The sequence below is a fragment of the Anoplopoma fimbria genome, unplaced genomic scaffold, assembly GCF_027596085.1.
Source record: "Anoplopoma fimbria isolate UVic2021 breed Golden Eagle Sablefish unplaced genomic scaffold, Afim_UVic_2022 Un_contig_7711_pilon_pilon, whole genome shotgun sequence".
Taxonomy (NCBI): Eukaryota; Metazoa; Chordata; class Actinopteri; order Perciformes; family Anoplopomatidae; genus Anoplopoma; species Anoplopoma fimbria.
Window position 1 is genome coordinate 6,737 of NW_026551973.1, and position 14,643 is coordinate 21,379.

Sequence of the window (14,643 nt, forward strand, 5' to 3'; positions counted from 1 at the left end):
ACTGAGCTAAAGGTCCAGATAAAGCAGTGTTATCTGTGTGTAATCTCAGAGTCTATGGAGTCTAACAGAGACTGCCTGTGTGAGTATACATTCATGTGAAATAGTCATATTTTATACATGATTCATAACCCACCACTGGCTCCCCCTGTATAGAGGATCTGAACACATGAAACATGATTTACACATAAATTAAGAAAGATTGATGAAATGTCTGTGATGCCTAAAGGTTTAGTCAGTGTTAATATGAACATGAAAACATATTGACATAGCAATGTGTGCTAATTAATGCCTCACACAGCTTAATAAATGATAATAATTAGCGTAACGTTTTGTTTAACAGAATGTGGGACAAAAGGAAGTCAAAATGCAATGAACTTCTAAAGGTTCCTCGTCCCTGGGGAGTGTTCCTGCAGTCCAAAAAACAAAAGCTATTGATTGATTTTTAATTCTCTTCTTTACAGATTTTGGACTGGTCAGTTATGAAACATATTTGTATAATACAGTAATGTCACATTGAGTGGTGAGATATGTGTTTAATAGAGACACTGGTGCATGTGAAGAAGCAGTGAAACATGTCTGCCATCTTGTGGTGACTAATGTTCAGCACACAGCCACAGTGTCAGTGGATATGCTGTCTGAGTGTTTAGGATACAGTCATTGTCATTGAATGAATACGTACTTTAGATCGTTCATATCAAATGTAATGTTCTTTGCTTTCAGTGTGGGTCCGTAGTTGTTGTGTTTTTAGGCCAACTTATGTGTAATTCCTGTCTTTTGTCTATGTAACTCGTGTTTCTGTTATTGAGTTCATTCACGTTCCATCTTCATTTCAGTTATCCTCCATATGTTTATCCGAGTGCTTTGGTTAATTATAGGTCATTGTGTAGGGTGATTCTATGGATGTATACTATAAACATTACTTAATGGAATATTTAAGTACTTATTCCTGTTTAATTGTGTTATTTGAATTAAAAACAAAACAATTTATTACATTTAAATCTATGTTGTTATTTATTCTATTTTGTTTTACAAAGTTAGGAAAGCAATGTTTCAGTCCAGCCTGATTATTGCCTTACTCATAAAATAATGATTCCTGTCTCTTCCACACAGCGGGCCGATATCAAGAGTCCAGGTATCGATATCGGTATCGGGACTGAAACAGGATCGGACCAATCTCTAGTGATTCCAGTAGTTTTAGACCTAGTATTGCATGTTTAGTCATACGTGTACGTCTACCGTCCATCATGTGACCCACATTTGACATGTTAATCACGTGTACAACACCAGTTGAAAAATGAAAAAGTCCTTCATTGGAAAGTGGTTTGCTGTCATTTTTCATGTGAGTCTAAGACGTCACTCAAAACATAACTTTCCATGTAGAATCACATGTGCAACACCTCTCCAGATGATCGGCCCGTCACCTGTCACCACCTCTCCACTCTACCTCCTCTTTTCTCCACCTCCTCTCATCTTCTCTCTGAAATGTTTTATTGTCTTTACACTTCTTCACTTTAAAAAAAAAAAAAGCATATGAAAGATAAAAGGGACTAATAGTCAAAAACTTCACTTGTGAAGAGATGAATAGAAGTTCAAGGAATCTAGTAACCATTAGATTATATTTTCTTTTTCTGTAAGAGTTCAAACTTCATTTTGATTTCCTATATCCCCTTTTCTCTCCTCTCTCTATAAGAAATATTGAAAACAAGGAATGTTAGTTTAAAATATAAGACAAACGTGTCCTTGTTGTATAAAAGAGAATAAAATGATCCTCATCTTTTACATATAAAGTGTTTAACTTCATATTGCACGTGTTGGAGTTTGATTTAATCATAATAGACTATCACTATCGATTATCTAAATGTTTGAGTATACCTTGTCAAGTAGAGTTGAGATCCCAGAAGAGCTGCCCAGAAGAAAGAAAGGCATAAAGGCCGGGATATAAACACCAGGCCGACGGACACAGAGCTCATATGATTAGAAAGAGCTGCTTACTGCATTTATGTATTGTGAATGAATATGAAGTGATTTATGTGATTGTAATAATGATTCAGTTAACGAAAAGCACTGAAGACGCAACAGCTGCTGAAGGTCTCCTTACCTAGAGATAACAACTGCTGAGTGTGTACTCATGTAACCCCGAGAGTACAAGAGCGACACAATCTAGTTCCTATGTGACCAAATAAGGAAGTGTATCCTGTTAGGGGAATGAAAGGTGTGAGTGTTAAATCAAAATGAATGATATCATGAGAAACTGGGTGAGAAGAGTGTGAAAAGAGGGATGGTTCAACGGGAGAATAAAAAGAGAAGACTCGGAGCATCCAGACGGGATTTTGCTTGGGACAGCGTCTGGTACTGGGACACTGAGGAGGCTCCTCACATGACTTTGAGGAGGACACATCTGGTCTGAAGGGGCTGAACTGGGAGGTTGTTATCACATGACGAGAGAGAACAAACACAGAAAATAAACAGTGAACGCAGCATTTCAATAAAGTTGAACTAACTCTGAATATGATTTAGGATGGACTTGCCTGTAAATGCAGGTTTAGGGGCCACCATCTTCTTAACATGGGCCTCTATTTCCACCGCAGACAGAGAACGCCGCCCGGAGACAAAGTGCTGAACCACTTTATACCTGATCTGTGATGTTTGAAAATCCACCAACTCTCTGAATTGATCAGCCTTTCATTGAATAAACAGCTGAGTTGGTTCTTGATCAGTAGTTTGGTTCAAACTTCTTTTGTCTCTCTTTTGATTTGTTTCTATGAGTTTCCCCAAACTAGCACACCGTCAGTGATGAATGGAAGTCAAAGTGAACAATACAACGTGAATAATGAAGCTTTATTTAATAAATCAATCATTTTATACAGTGTTGTGATGGATTTTGTCATTTTTCCTTTGACATGTTTATGTGGCTTATTATCTAGAATCATCCCAAAACTTTGATTTATTATTATTTCAACATCACTTATCAAAGTTTGTTCATTTGTTACACAATGACACAAGATGATGAATTTAGTTTGTTCTAATCAAAACAACTCTTTACACGTTGTGATTATTTTCCCACAGATGATGAATTTGATCCAGAAAGACTCTTGTTTGACATTCGTAGGTTTTTCTTCACACAAACAAATGTTTCAAGACAACAAAGTTCAGTTTTATACACAAAGTAAAACATGTTTCACACCTTCTCTCAGACAACTGATCATTTCAGGTAATTACATGGACCTCGCTCAGCTCTTTCAGCCATCCATCTGCAACACCACAAGTCCCAGAGAGCTCTCAACCCCCCAGAGTCCAGACCAGCTCAGGTACCCCTCACCTGCTCAGACTGCATTTACAACCACTGAGAGATCAGGTTGGTACTAACTAACATCAGCTGTGTGTGATCCTGTACAGACTGAACTATCTGGTCAGCAGAGAGAAAGTTTCTCTACCAGGAGGAGACTCTCCCTCCTACAGAGAACACAGAGACACTGAGGAACCAGACCAGAACCTGAACCCAAACCCAGGATAAAGAGGTTCAGTGAATGTGGTGTTGAAGGTGTGGAGGTGGATCAGTGTGTCAGAGGAGACTCTGTAGAAGGACAGAGAGCCAGCAGGACAGTCCACATACACTGCTACTCTACAGAGGAGGAGGAGGAGGAGGAGGAGGAGGAGGAGGAGGAGGAGGAGGAGGAGGAGGAGGAGGAGGAGGAGATGTGTGTTCTGTCTTATTGTGACGGACATAGTAACCATCATCAGAGCACTCCAGACTCCAGGACTGATCATTCCATCCAAACAAACAGTCTTCACTGTCTCCTCTCCTTCTGATTCCTCTGTAACTCACTGATATATAAACTCTTCCTCTCCACTCGACCTCCCAGTAACAGCGACCAGTCAGACCAGTTCTACACAGCAGCTGCTCCCAGTGGTCAAATCTGTCTGGATGATCAGGATATGACTGATCCTCCTCCACATGTGTCACCTTCCTGTTGTTGTCAGACAGTTTGAGGTTTCTGTTCACTGTGTTTGTGTCGAGTGTGAGTTCACAGGAATCTGATGGAGAGAACAAGACACAATACAGCTGCAGTTATTAATCTATCATCTGTTCATCTGTTGACACTGTGATGATGACATCAGAGATGTGAATGAGTGATGTCACAGTTTGAAGATGGTTGAATGTGTGCTGCTTTGTTTTCATGAGTCAGATTCAAAGCACACTTACACTTCCTCAGACCTGGTCTGAACCATCGGACTCCAGCAGGCTCCACCCTGAAAGGAGGAGGGGGGTCAGAGCAGCATGGAAACATGGACATTACATCGTCTCATACACAGAGCTTTGTATTCATGTTCACATGGAGCACTTATTATTAATCACATGATATTCTTTTACTTCATGGAGCTTCTTCTGATTGGCCGATTATTATAAAGTGGGATGAAATGACTCAGTAAGGCAATTAAACTGAAAGTAATTTAGTTTAATAAAAATGGTTAACTGAGAGATTAAGATACTTTAGTCATAAATAAGGCAGGATTTAAATAAGTGAATAAGAGTTGAAATAAATAGTTCTAAACAATATTGAAGGCAAAAATTGGGTTTAACTAAGTTAAAGTCTAAAGAAAAGTAAACTGATTGTGCCTTTAGTTTGAGCTATGGTGTTTGATTGGTTACGCAAGGTTTCAATCAGCCCCACCTGCGGTGATTGGACGTAGCTAAGGGGGGCGGGGTTAAAGAGAAAGGAAGAAGTAGTGAAAGAGAGAGTGAGAAGGACAGAACGGGAGAAACACAGAGAAACATGAAGTAGATAGCTTGATGAATGTTCAAGTAAACAGAAGAAAAACTGAAGCTGTGGACACTAACGCTCATTTATTGATTAAATCTCAGTGATTGAATGTTTGTGCGACTGTGTCTGTGTGTAGCTAAAGTTTGTCGGTCGCTGGAACAGAGGACGCCATTGTGGACTGAAGGACTGTTGGTTTGTGTTTCTGATGAGTGACCTGCCGTCACCTCGCTGTCGCCTGGTTTTTCTTCTGTTGGACAACGAACTGTTTCTACAAGACTTTCACTGAACTGTGAGTTTGACTTTCTGTGTCTTTGCTCTGCTGAGGACTCTGAAGGCAGCAACGCACCGGGAACGCACAGGCCTGAAACTTTACTTATTTTTTTTTTTGTGTGTGTGAGTGTGTGTGGGCCCATGTGTGGTTTAGATTCTAATTAAGTATTTATCTGCTGTAGTAAAAAAGGGTCAAGAAATAGGGATTTAGCCATAGGAAGCTGAATAGATTTAAGTTGTATGTTGTAATATTTTGTTTTAAACTAATTCAGTTCTGCATATTTTTCCAAGTAACTCATTGACTTTATCATTTTGCTAAATGTTAAATTTGATTATATTTTGAAAGTGCTATGTCTTATTTTAAAGGGGTCTAATTTGTGTTTTTGTTTATTGTCCCCCGAAATGGTGAAGTAAAGCAGTTACAGATCAACATGATGATTCATCAGGAGTCTTTGTGTTTGTGTCACCTGATGAATGGAAGTACAATATTCTCTCTTTTAGCTCTGTTTTTGGTCTCCACCACCTCCTGAGGGAAATATCTGTCTCTTTAGCTGCTAAATGCTCCACTATGTTCACCAGCTAGTCTCTAACTGAGTCTGTCTGCTGTTTGCTGCTGAGCAGGTAGTGTACAGAGGCTTCATCACAGCTTGTTGGATGAAAACAGCTGCTGGAAACACTGAGACTGAACCAAACAGGAAATGTGCTGCAGAACCAAAACTAGGAGATAAAAGAGGCTAAAAAGCTCTGTAGAGCTGCAGAGATGGAGACAATTCTCTGTGGGTTCATCACCACCACACGACTCTTCACCATTACACAGAGTCAGCTGATCGGTTGTAAATAAAGAAATATTGATTGTTGGATGTTTTGGTCCTGACAAGCGACCTCTTGTGTTTGTGTTATAATGACTGTTGTCTCTCAGAAGTAAAGGAGAAAGTAGCCTGAAATCACTACAGCACCACAAAACCTCTGATGGAGGAGGTCGGGGTGGATGGTTGGATGTACAAAGTGTCTGACTTTGACACTGCTGTTCACATCCCGTCTCCTAGCAACAGTCAACACTGGTTTCTATTATCTGTAATCTGGAGGTTTAGAATATTACAGTTCAAGTCCGTCTGCAGCCACAGAGCACTGCCTGTGTCCCCCTATAACTTTGGTCCAGTCCTAAATAAACCTCTTTGGGCTCTGACACACCATGTCCACAATCAGCTGTTGGTTCTCCACTGAGCGTCTGTGGTCGACTGTCACCTGTAGTTTCAACAAGTCGACTCTTATCAACCAGGGAACTCGCTCTCAGTGCAAAACAAACCAAAACCAGGTGAAGCTGAACTCCTTTAAAACAGCAAAACATTCCTATTGTGATGATTTATCAAGACGGTTTAAACAGGTTGATTCTTTGTCTGTTTGTCTTTTCACAATAATGTCTGGACTAAAGGACAACACACACTGGTGGCAGATGAAGAGCATCAAATCATCCAACTATTGTTTGATATGAGCCCACAAACCTGCAGCGTGACGACGTTGAGGCATGTCAACCCACCATGATGGCCGTCAACGTGTCAGGATACACCACTGTCCTATTTTCTAATGTTGAAACAAGACAACGCTCCAGAAAAACAACAGTTTCATCACCTTCCCTCCCTGTTCTGGCTCATCCTGGCTACTGTTCCCTGACTACTTCTGTCTGTATTGATCGTCTGATGTGGGACACAAACAGTTTGATGAGTCTCTGGTAGTTTGAGGTCAGCTTGGTGTGTCAGGGTCATATTAACCAGCTCTACCTCCTCTATCAGACTGATTGTCTGTGGCTGCAGCAGGCCTCTTCATACCTGAGAGTTTCCAGTCTCCAGTGTGGATCCTCCTGTACAGCAGACAGCAGCTTCACTCCTGAGTCTCCTGGATGATTGTAGCTCAGGTCCAGCTCTCTCAGATGGGAGGGGTTGGAGCTCAGAGCTGAGTCCAGAGAAGCACAGCCTTCCTCTGTGATCAGACAGCCTGACAGCCTGCAAACACACCAAACAACACACATGTCACATGATCTGAGGGAACTGTGAGGGCTGGAAGGTTTCTGCAGTACTGAGATACTGTCGGCTACTGTGGGGTTCCATTAACATTGGTACTGATTGGTTTCTAGTCACAACCAAACACCCACTAATGTCCATCAACAATCTGACAACATTACTGGTATCACTGGTTTTTGATATTTCAAATCATAACAGCAGAGTGAGAAGAAACAATCTATTATATGTTAATAGAAATATATTAAAATGTAATATGTGATTGAAATCACACAAGCAGTGATAATCTGATGAAGGTTACGAGTTTACCCATTAATGTAAATCAGGATTTAAGTGGACATTAATTGAATCCTGACCTGAGAGTTTCCAGTTTACAGTGTGGACTCTCCAGTCCAGCAGACAGCAGCTTCACTCCTGAATCCTGCAGGTCGTTGTTACTCAGGTCCAGCTCTCTCAGACTAGAGGACTGGGAGCTGAGGACTGAGGACAGAGCTTCACAGCTTCTCTCTGAGAGGTTACAGACACTCAGTCTGAAGAGACATCAACAAGAAGAAAAAATGATATTTGTGTTAAAATGAAATCCTCTTTGATAATGAGTCTGTACTAAAGTAGAACCAGATAATTTATTTAGTGAAAGTGGATAAAATACTTGCTGTTCTACACTAAACATGATACAATGTAGGTTCAGTTTATTCTACTGTACACAGGAAGTACTGTAGTATCACTATCAGGATGAGGGGTGGATATTTATATTTATATTATTATTAAGGAGAGGTACTGCAGGTCCTTCCTTCCTGCTGCTGTCAGGCTGCTGCACCATCTCTGCTCCCAGTAGACCACACATACAAAAAGACTGACTATATAAATATGTGTATTATAAAAATATGTGAAATCCACTGCAATACTAAAATGATTCTGTCTGTTCATATAATATTTTAGTTATTGTGGATTTTAAGTTTATTACTTATTTATTATTCTTTACTGTGTTATTACTTATTTATAATACTTGTTTTGATCTTGTTTTTTACTATGTATCTTGTTTGTACTATCCTCTCTGCTGCTGTAATCCTGCAAATGTCCCCGCTGTGGGACTCATAAAGGATTATCTTATCTTATTTATTGTTGTTCATTAGCGTTTAAAACAAATTCAAGCGTTTTTGTTGTCTTCCCGACTCGTTTAAAAAAAAAAAAGAGAGAACAAGGAGTTGTGACCAGCAGAGGGGACGAGTGAGCTAATGAGAGAGAGAGAGAGAGAGAGAGAGAGAGAGAGAGAGAGAGAGAGAGAGAACAAAGTGAGTGAAAAACACAAATTAAACTTCATATACTGATTTCATGTCGGTTACGTTCTAAAGCAGAAATAAACAACCATCATGTCGGTTACGTTCTAAAGCAGAAATAAACAACCATCAAACTCTCAGCAGATCGTCACTGTAGAGACAGACATTCAAGTTTTCAGTCTCTTTCCACCTCTGCATTTCTCCTTTTCATTCATTAATTATATCAAACATAACATCATAAAGCATAAATAAGAGCAACAACAGGATGACCCTGTGATGTTTTATTGTGAATGTGAATTATGTTTCAAACTCCACCATCGTTTTTTAATCCGCTGTGGATCAAGTTTGTCTGTTCTACAAGGTTCTTAAGATGGGATGGAAAAACAAACAGGAATTCACAAAAAGGACTTTTGGACTCTAGTTTAGTCTCTGAGATTAGTTCCTCTGGTTCCATAGTTCTGGTTCATTTCCTGGTGAAAAAGAGGTTTATGAAATCTGAAATCCTGATGAACTAATTCAAAGATTCAGAAAGAGAGAGGCTGTTTACACTGCATGGAGCTGATAGTTTAGAGACACATTTACATCATTGAAGACAAACTAACTTGATCTGACCTGAGAGTTTCCAGTTTACAGTGTGGACTCTCCAGTCCAGCAGACAGCAGCTTCACTCCTGAATCCTGCAGGTTGTTGTTACTCAGGTCCAGCTCTCTCAGACTAGAGGACTGGGAGCTGAGGACTGAGGACAGAGCTTCACAGCTTCTCTCTGAGAGGTTACAGTCACTCAGTCTGAAGAGACAACAAAAGCAAAAAAAATAAACAATAAGTAGAAAATAGCAGCATATATTAAGTTATGATATATTAATGGTATATTAATCCAACTCTCTCTGGACTTACAGAGCTTTGTTGGAGGCTTTGACCACTGGCAGCAGCCTCAGAAGAGCCTCCTCTGAAGCAGAGTATTTCTTCAGGTCAAACACGTCCAGATCTTTTTCTGATGACAGTAAGATGAAGACCAGAGCTGACCACTGAGCAGGAGACAGTTTATCTGTGGAGAGACGTCCTGAACTCAGGGACTGTTGGATCTCCTCCACTAGAGAACCATCATTCAGTTCATTCAGACAGTGGAACAGATTGATGCTTTTCTCTGCAGAGAGATCCTCGTCGATCTTCTTCTTGATGAACTGGACTGTTTCCTGATTGGTCTGTGAGCTACTTCCTGTCTGTGTCAGCAGACCTCGTAGGAGAGTCTGATTGGTCTGCAGTGAAAGACCCAGGAGGAAGCGGAGGAACAAGTCCAGGTGTCCATTTGGACTCTGTAAGGCCTTGTCCACAGCACTCTGGTAGAGATGTGTTAGTTTAGGTTTGTCTCTGAAGACTTTAGACAACCGGGAGGTTGTTTGTTCTTCTGACAGCAGATTGACACCAGAGTTGATGAAGGTCAGATGGACATGAAGAGCAGCCAGAAACTCCTGAACACTCAGATGGATGAAGCAGAACACCTTGTCCTGGTACAGTCCTCTCTCCTCTCTAAAGATCTGTGTGAACACTCCTGAGTACACTGAGGCTGCTCTGATATCGATGCCACACTCTGTCAGGTCGGATTCATAGAAGATCAGGTTTCCTTTCTGCAGCTGATCAAAAGCCAGTTTTCCCAGAGACTCAGTCATCTTCCTGCTCTCTGGACTCCAGTGTGGATCCGTCTCAGCTCCTCCATCATACTTGACCTTCTTCAGTTTGGACTGAACCACCAGGAAGTGGATGTACATCTCAGTCAGGGTCTTGGGCAGCTCTCCTCCCTCTCTGGTCTTCAACACATCCTCCAGAACTGTAGCAGTGATCCAGCAGAAGACTGGGATGTGGCACATGATGTGGAGGCTTCGTGAGGTCTTGATGTGGGAGATGATCCTGCTGGCCTGCTTCTTATCACTGAATCTCTTCCTGAAGTACTCCTCCTTCTGGGGGTCAGTGAACCCTCTGACCTCTGTCACCATGCCAACACACTCAGGAGGGATCTGATTGGCTGCTGCAGGTCGTGTGGTTATCCAGAGGCGAGCAGAGGGAAGCAGTTTCCCCCTGATGAGGTTTGTCAGCAGCACATCCACTGAGGTGGACTCTGTAACATCAGTCAGGATCTCATTGTTGTGGAAGTCCAGAGGAAGTCGACACTCATCCAGACCGTCAAAGATGAACACAACCGGGAACTCTTCAAACCTGCAGATTCCTGCTTCTTTGGTTTCAGAGAAGAAGTGATGAACAAGTTCCACCAAGCTGTACTTTTTCTCTTTCAGCACATTCAGCTCTCTGAAGGTGAATGGAAATGTGAACTGTATGTCCTGGTTGGCTTTGTCTTCAGCCCAGTCCAGAGTGAACTTCTGTGTTAAGACTGTTTTCCCAATGCCAGCCACTCCCTTTGTCATCACTGTTCTGATTGGTTCCTCTCTTCCAGGTGAGGCTTTAAAGATGTCTTCTTGTCTGATGGTTGTTTCTGGTCTGTCTGGTTTCCTGGATGCTGTTTCAATCTGTCTGACCTCATGTTCATCATTGACCTCTGCAGTCCCTCCCTCTGTGATGTAGAGCTCTGTGTAGATCTGGTTCAGAAGGGTTGGGTTTCCTGCTTTAGCGATCCCCTCAAACACACACTGGAACTTCTTCTTCAGGTTAGATTTGAGTTCACGCTGACAAACTGCAGCAAGAAGTCCTGAATGAACACACAACAAAGAAGATCAATGAGTCAAAGAATAGATTTCAACATGTCGTATCCTCAAAGAAGAGTATATGAATATATTTTGGTCCATCTCTTGAGACATTAGTAAAGGTCCCATTTATCCAGCATGTTAAATCTTTAGAGAAATCCTCTTACTGCTCTGCAGACAGTCAGCCAGCTCCTCCTGCTTCATTCTCCTCAGGAGGTGCAGTGTGATCTTCAGAAATGCCTCTCTGCTGTTCCTCCTCTGCTCTTCATCCTCACCCTCCAACACCTCCTCATCCACCCTCTGACTCTCTAAGCAGTCTGGGTAATCTGAACTCACAACCTTCTGGATCTTCTTCAGCTCGTTCTTCACAAAAGTGAGGATGTTCTCCTCCAGCAGCTGGAACAGAATATTATATGAAGGACACAAACTAAAACCATGGAACCAAACATCAGATCCATGTTGGACAGACTGACAATCCACTGGTCTAAAAAGTGCAGCATGGAGATGATTGTGAACAGAATAGATGTAAAAGTAGTTGTACATGTACAGACCATAAATATGGAGTCCAGGTGTGTTTGATGCTGCTGGGCAGACTGACCTCTGGGAACCTGTGAGCTCTCCTGGTCCTCTCTGTGGAGGAATCATGAAGAATCAGCTCACATTCTGTTTGTACCATGTACACAAATAAAACAATTAGTTAAAGATGTTGTGTTCTGTCATGATTGATCATAATGAAAACCAGATGAAAAAAAAAACATTTCTATCTCTTCTTTCACTGCTGCTTGTATTGGACAGCAAAAAATATTTCAATGCCAGTGTAGCCCACTTATCCCTAGTTTAGTCAGGGAAGGGCCCTGAGTTCTTTAAAACATATAACTCACTCTACAATTACTAATACTTGATTGGTTGTCTTGCGTTTCTATATTAACCTTGAATGAAATGAGTCACTATTATTATTAACCTGTCATTTTATGCAAACAATTTACCTTTAGACACCTCTATCTAAGAAAATGACCAGACTCCACACTGTAATCACATTTTAGAAATATAACATTTCAATGATTTACTTGGGGAATTTTAAAATAACAAAATAAAAACATTCAGTCTCAATCACTTCACAATTTCTTAAATAACACGAGTTGCAACAATAATTCCCTTCGGTTAGAATTACTATGATATATCTCAATTTAATTCAAACTCAGTGGGCCCACACTCATCAAGCACACACACACACTCACACAGCCGGCACAAGAAATATATAAGTAGATAATCTTAGACACCACCTACATACTTATTTGCACAAACTTTCACACATGCTCACGTCACGACTCCCTTCGTCAAGCCACCCAACGTAAACAACACTCTTCACTCCAACTTCCCACCTATCTCAACCAATGAACAACCAGTATTACCTTTATTCACGAATCCTACTTCCTTTAACCACATGAACTCTATACATCTGTACCTTTCAAACTTATTTATTATACTCTACAGTTTTAATCTATTTAGGAACCATCCCTAAACTTCGTATGAAATTGCTTTCTTAACCATGCTTTTAACAAGACCTAAGGTTTATCTTATTTATCAACATAACTATTATCTTAACATTTTTATTACAATGTAGGGTACTTTTTAACCGGGTTACACCAGCACAATATAGTCAAACATAATTTTGTGGGAAAATTCATACCGGTGTACTTTCTATAGCTTCTACACCTTCCAGCCATAGGTACAATTACAACTAGAAACAACTATAATTACCTCTGATGTGATACTTTTTCGTATTTGGTGTAGTTTCTATTCTACCAGTGTGTTGTTATTCAGATGTACCAAGAGTTAATACTGTTGATCTGCCACACCAATTGAAACAAAGGGTCTGTATTTGGTTTTGGTCCCAGAACCCTTGGGCAGACTTCCTCATGCTTGTCTTTCTAGTCCCCCGACATCTGAAACTAGTCTCCAGACCTCTGCAACTAGAGGTAGGATTATGTCCAGAATGCTAGTTCCTGTCTGATGCAACACCTACAACAATTAGTTCAAGATATTTCATCATGTCATGATCATAATGAGAAAATAAGATCATAGTGATAGATCAAAGACTATAAATGACGGACACCCAAATTTGTATCTGTGCATCAGCTAAACCATCTGTTTTATCCGTTTTAAGTAGTTACACTAGTTCATAAGAACAGCCTCTATCTTTGAAGTGAATCAGACCACCCTTAGACCGATCACTCTTCATGGACACACAGCTGGGTACAAAGGGCTTTACTGTCTGCTGCTGTGAACTGATAGAAACACTGACATTTACTGAACATTCTGTTTTCACTTGTTTTATTGCAGCTAATGTCCAGAACTCTGCACCCATATTCTAGGGATAAGAACAGCTGGCTCATTGTTTCATCAAAACTACAGTGGGTCATTACGTCCTGTTTGAAGTCACTTTCCTCTGTGCTGATGTGAACTGAGAGAAACATGTCATTTCAGTTTACCTTTCATTAATAAAATGTTTTATTCACCAAGTTGACTTCACCAGTGAAAACTTTAAAAACACATTTAAAACATCTGCTCTTGCCATTCTACTGTTTATTCACATTATGATATTAGGATGTGGTTATAAGTCAAAGATCTGCTCCATGTAAATGTGAATATTTGGAATATTCACACATGTAAAAAACGTTGTAGTTTGAATATGTTTTTTTATGTGTTCAACTCACAGCACTAGTCCCAACAAACCTTGTTATCCTCTAATCTGAGGACAACCTTAATCAGACAGGCAACTTTAACCTGAGACCTCTGACTTCATAGACTGCTTTCTGCCACCAGGTCTGCTGGTAGTCTGCCAAACCTCTGTTTGTAGTCTGCTTACCTCTGCAGCTAATCCCAGATTTACTGCACATTAGACTACATCTTCCCAGTTTTATTCAACTACCAGTCCAGACCTCTGCAGCTATCCCCAGACCTCTGTAATGTAATTGATGCACGACCAATTGTGTATCATAACTAGGGATAAGAACAGCTAGCTCATTGTTTCATAATGTTTTAAGTACTTACAGTGGGTCATTAGATTGGCGTCCATCTTTGAAGTTAATCAGATCACCCTTAGACCGATCACTCTTCATGGACACACAGCTGGGTACAGGAGACTTTCCTCTGTGCTGCTGTGAACTGATAGAAACACTGTCAATTACTGAGCATACAGGATTTCTAGTCCTTACTTTCCTACATTGTAACAGTTAAAGTTATTTTATTGTCATTAAAAACTGTGTTTTTAACACAGCAAAAAGACAACTTTTTTATGGTGACTTGTTTGTTTTATTCTACCAAATAGAACAGAGTACTTGAATATCAGCAGTAGAAGATCAATTATACTGGGAAGCTGTCAGGTACATTCTTTATTTAATTTCTACTTACTTTGCAGAAGAGAATTTACGTCTTTCAAAAGCAATGCCATCTTTGTGTGACTGCTTAGTCTCAGAGGAAACACAGCTGGGTTCAGGTTCAGGTCCAGGGGACTCTGGTCTTTGATGGATCCTGGCACATAGAGAGGAAGGGAATTCAGATTTTAGTCTTTAGCCTCAGCAGCTGTTGGAAAAACTAGCAGCTATGAACAAGAAAAGGATCA

At 40.5% G+C, this 14,643-nt stretch overlaps 1 protein-coding gene and 1 long non-coding RNA gene across 2 annotated transcripts in view; one reads left to right on the forward strand and one right to left on the reverse strand.

Moving 5' to 3' along the window:
• On the forward strand, nt 1-3,090 carry LOC129115868 (uncharacterized). The gene is made up of 2 exons (XR_008533268.1): nt 1-79; nt 1,111-3,090. It is a non-coding gene; the product is annotated as an uncharacterized LOC129115868 (long non-coding RNA).
• LOC129115867 (NLR family CARD domain-containing protein 3-like) overlaps nt 2,820-14,643 on the reverse strand; it is a 26,353-nt gene continuing 14,529 nt past the window's right edge. The window contains 11 exon segments of the mRNA XM_054627096.1: nt 2,820-3,626; nt 3,629-3,709; nt 3,712-4,035; nt 4,205-4,251; nt 6,860-7,033; nt 7,405-7,578; nt 8,938-9,111; nt 9,220-11,023; nt 11,186-11,414; nt 11,570-11,648; nt 14,073-14,186. Coding sequence (XP_054483071.1) covers nt 3,454-3,626; nt 3,629-3,709; nt 3,712-4,035; nt 4,205-4,251; nt 6,860-7,033; nt 7,405-7,578; nt 8,938-9,111; nt 9,220-11,023; nt 11,186-11,414; nt 11,570-11,648; nt 14,073-14,186 — 3,373 coding nt within the window. The 3' untranslated portion in view covers nt 2,820-3,453.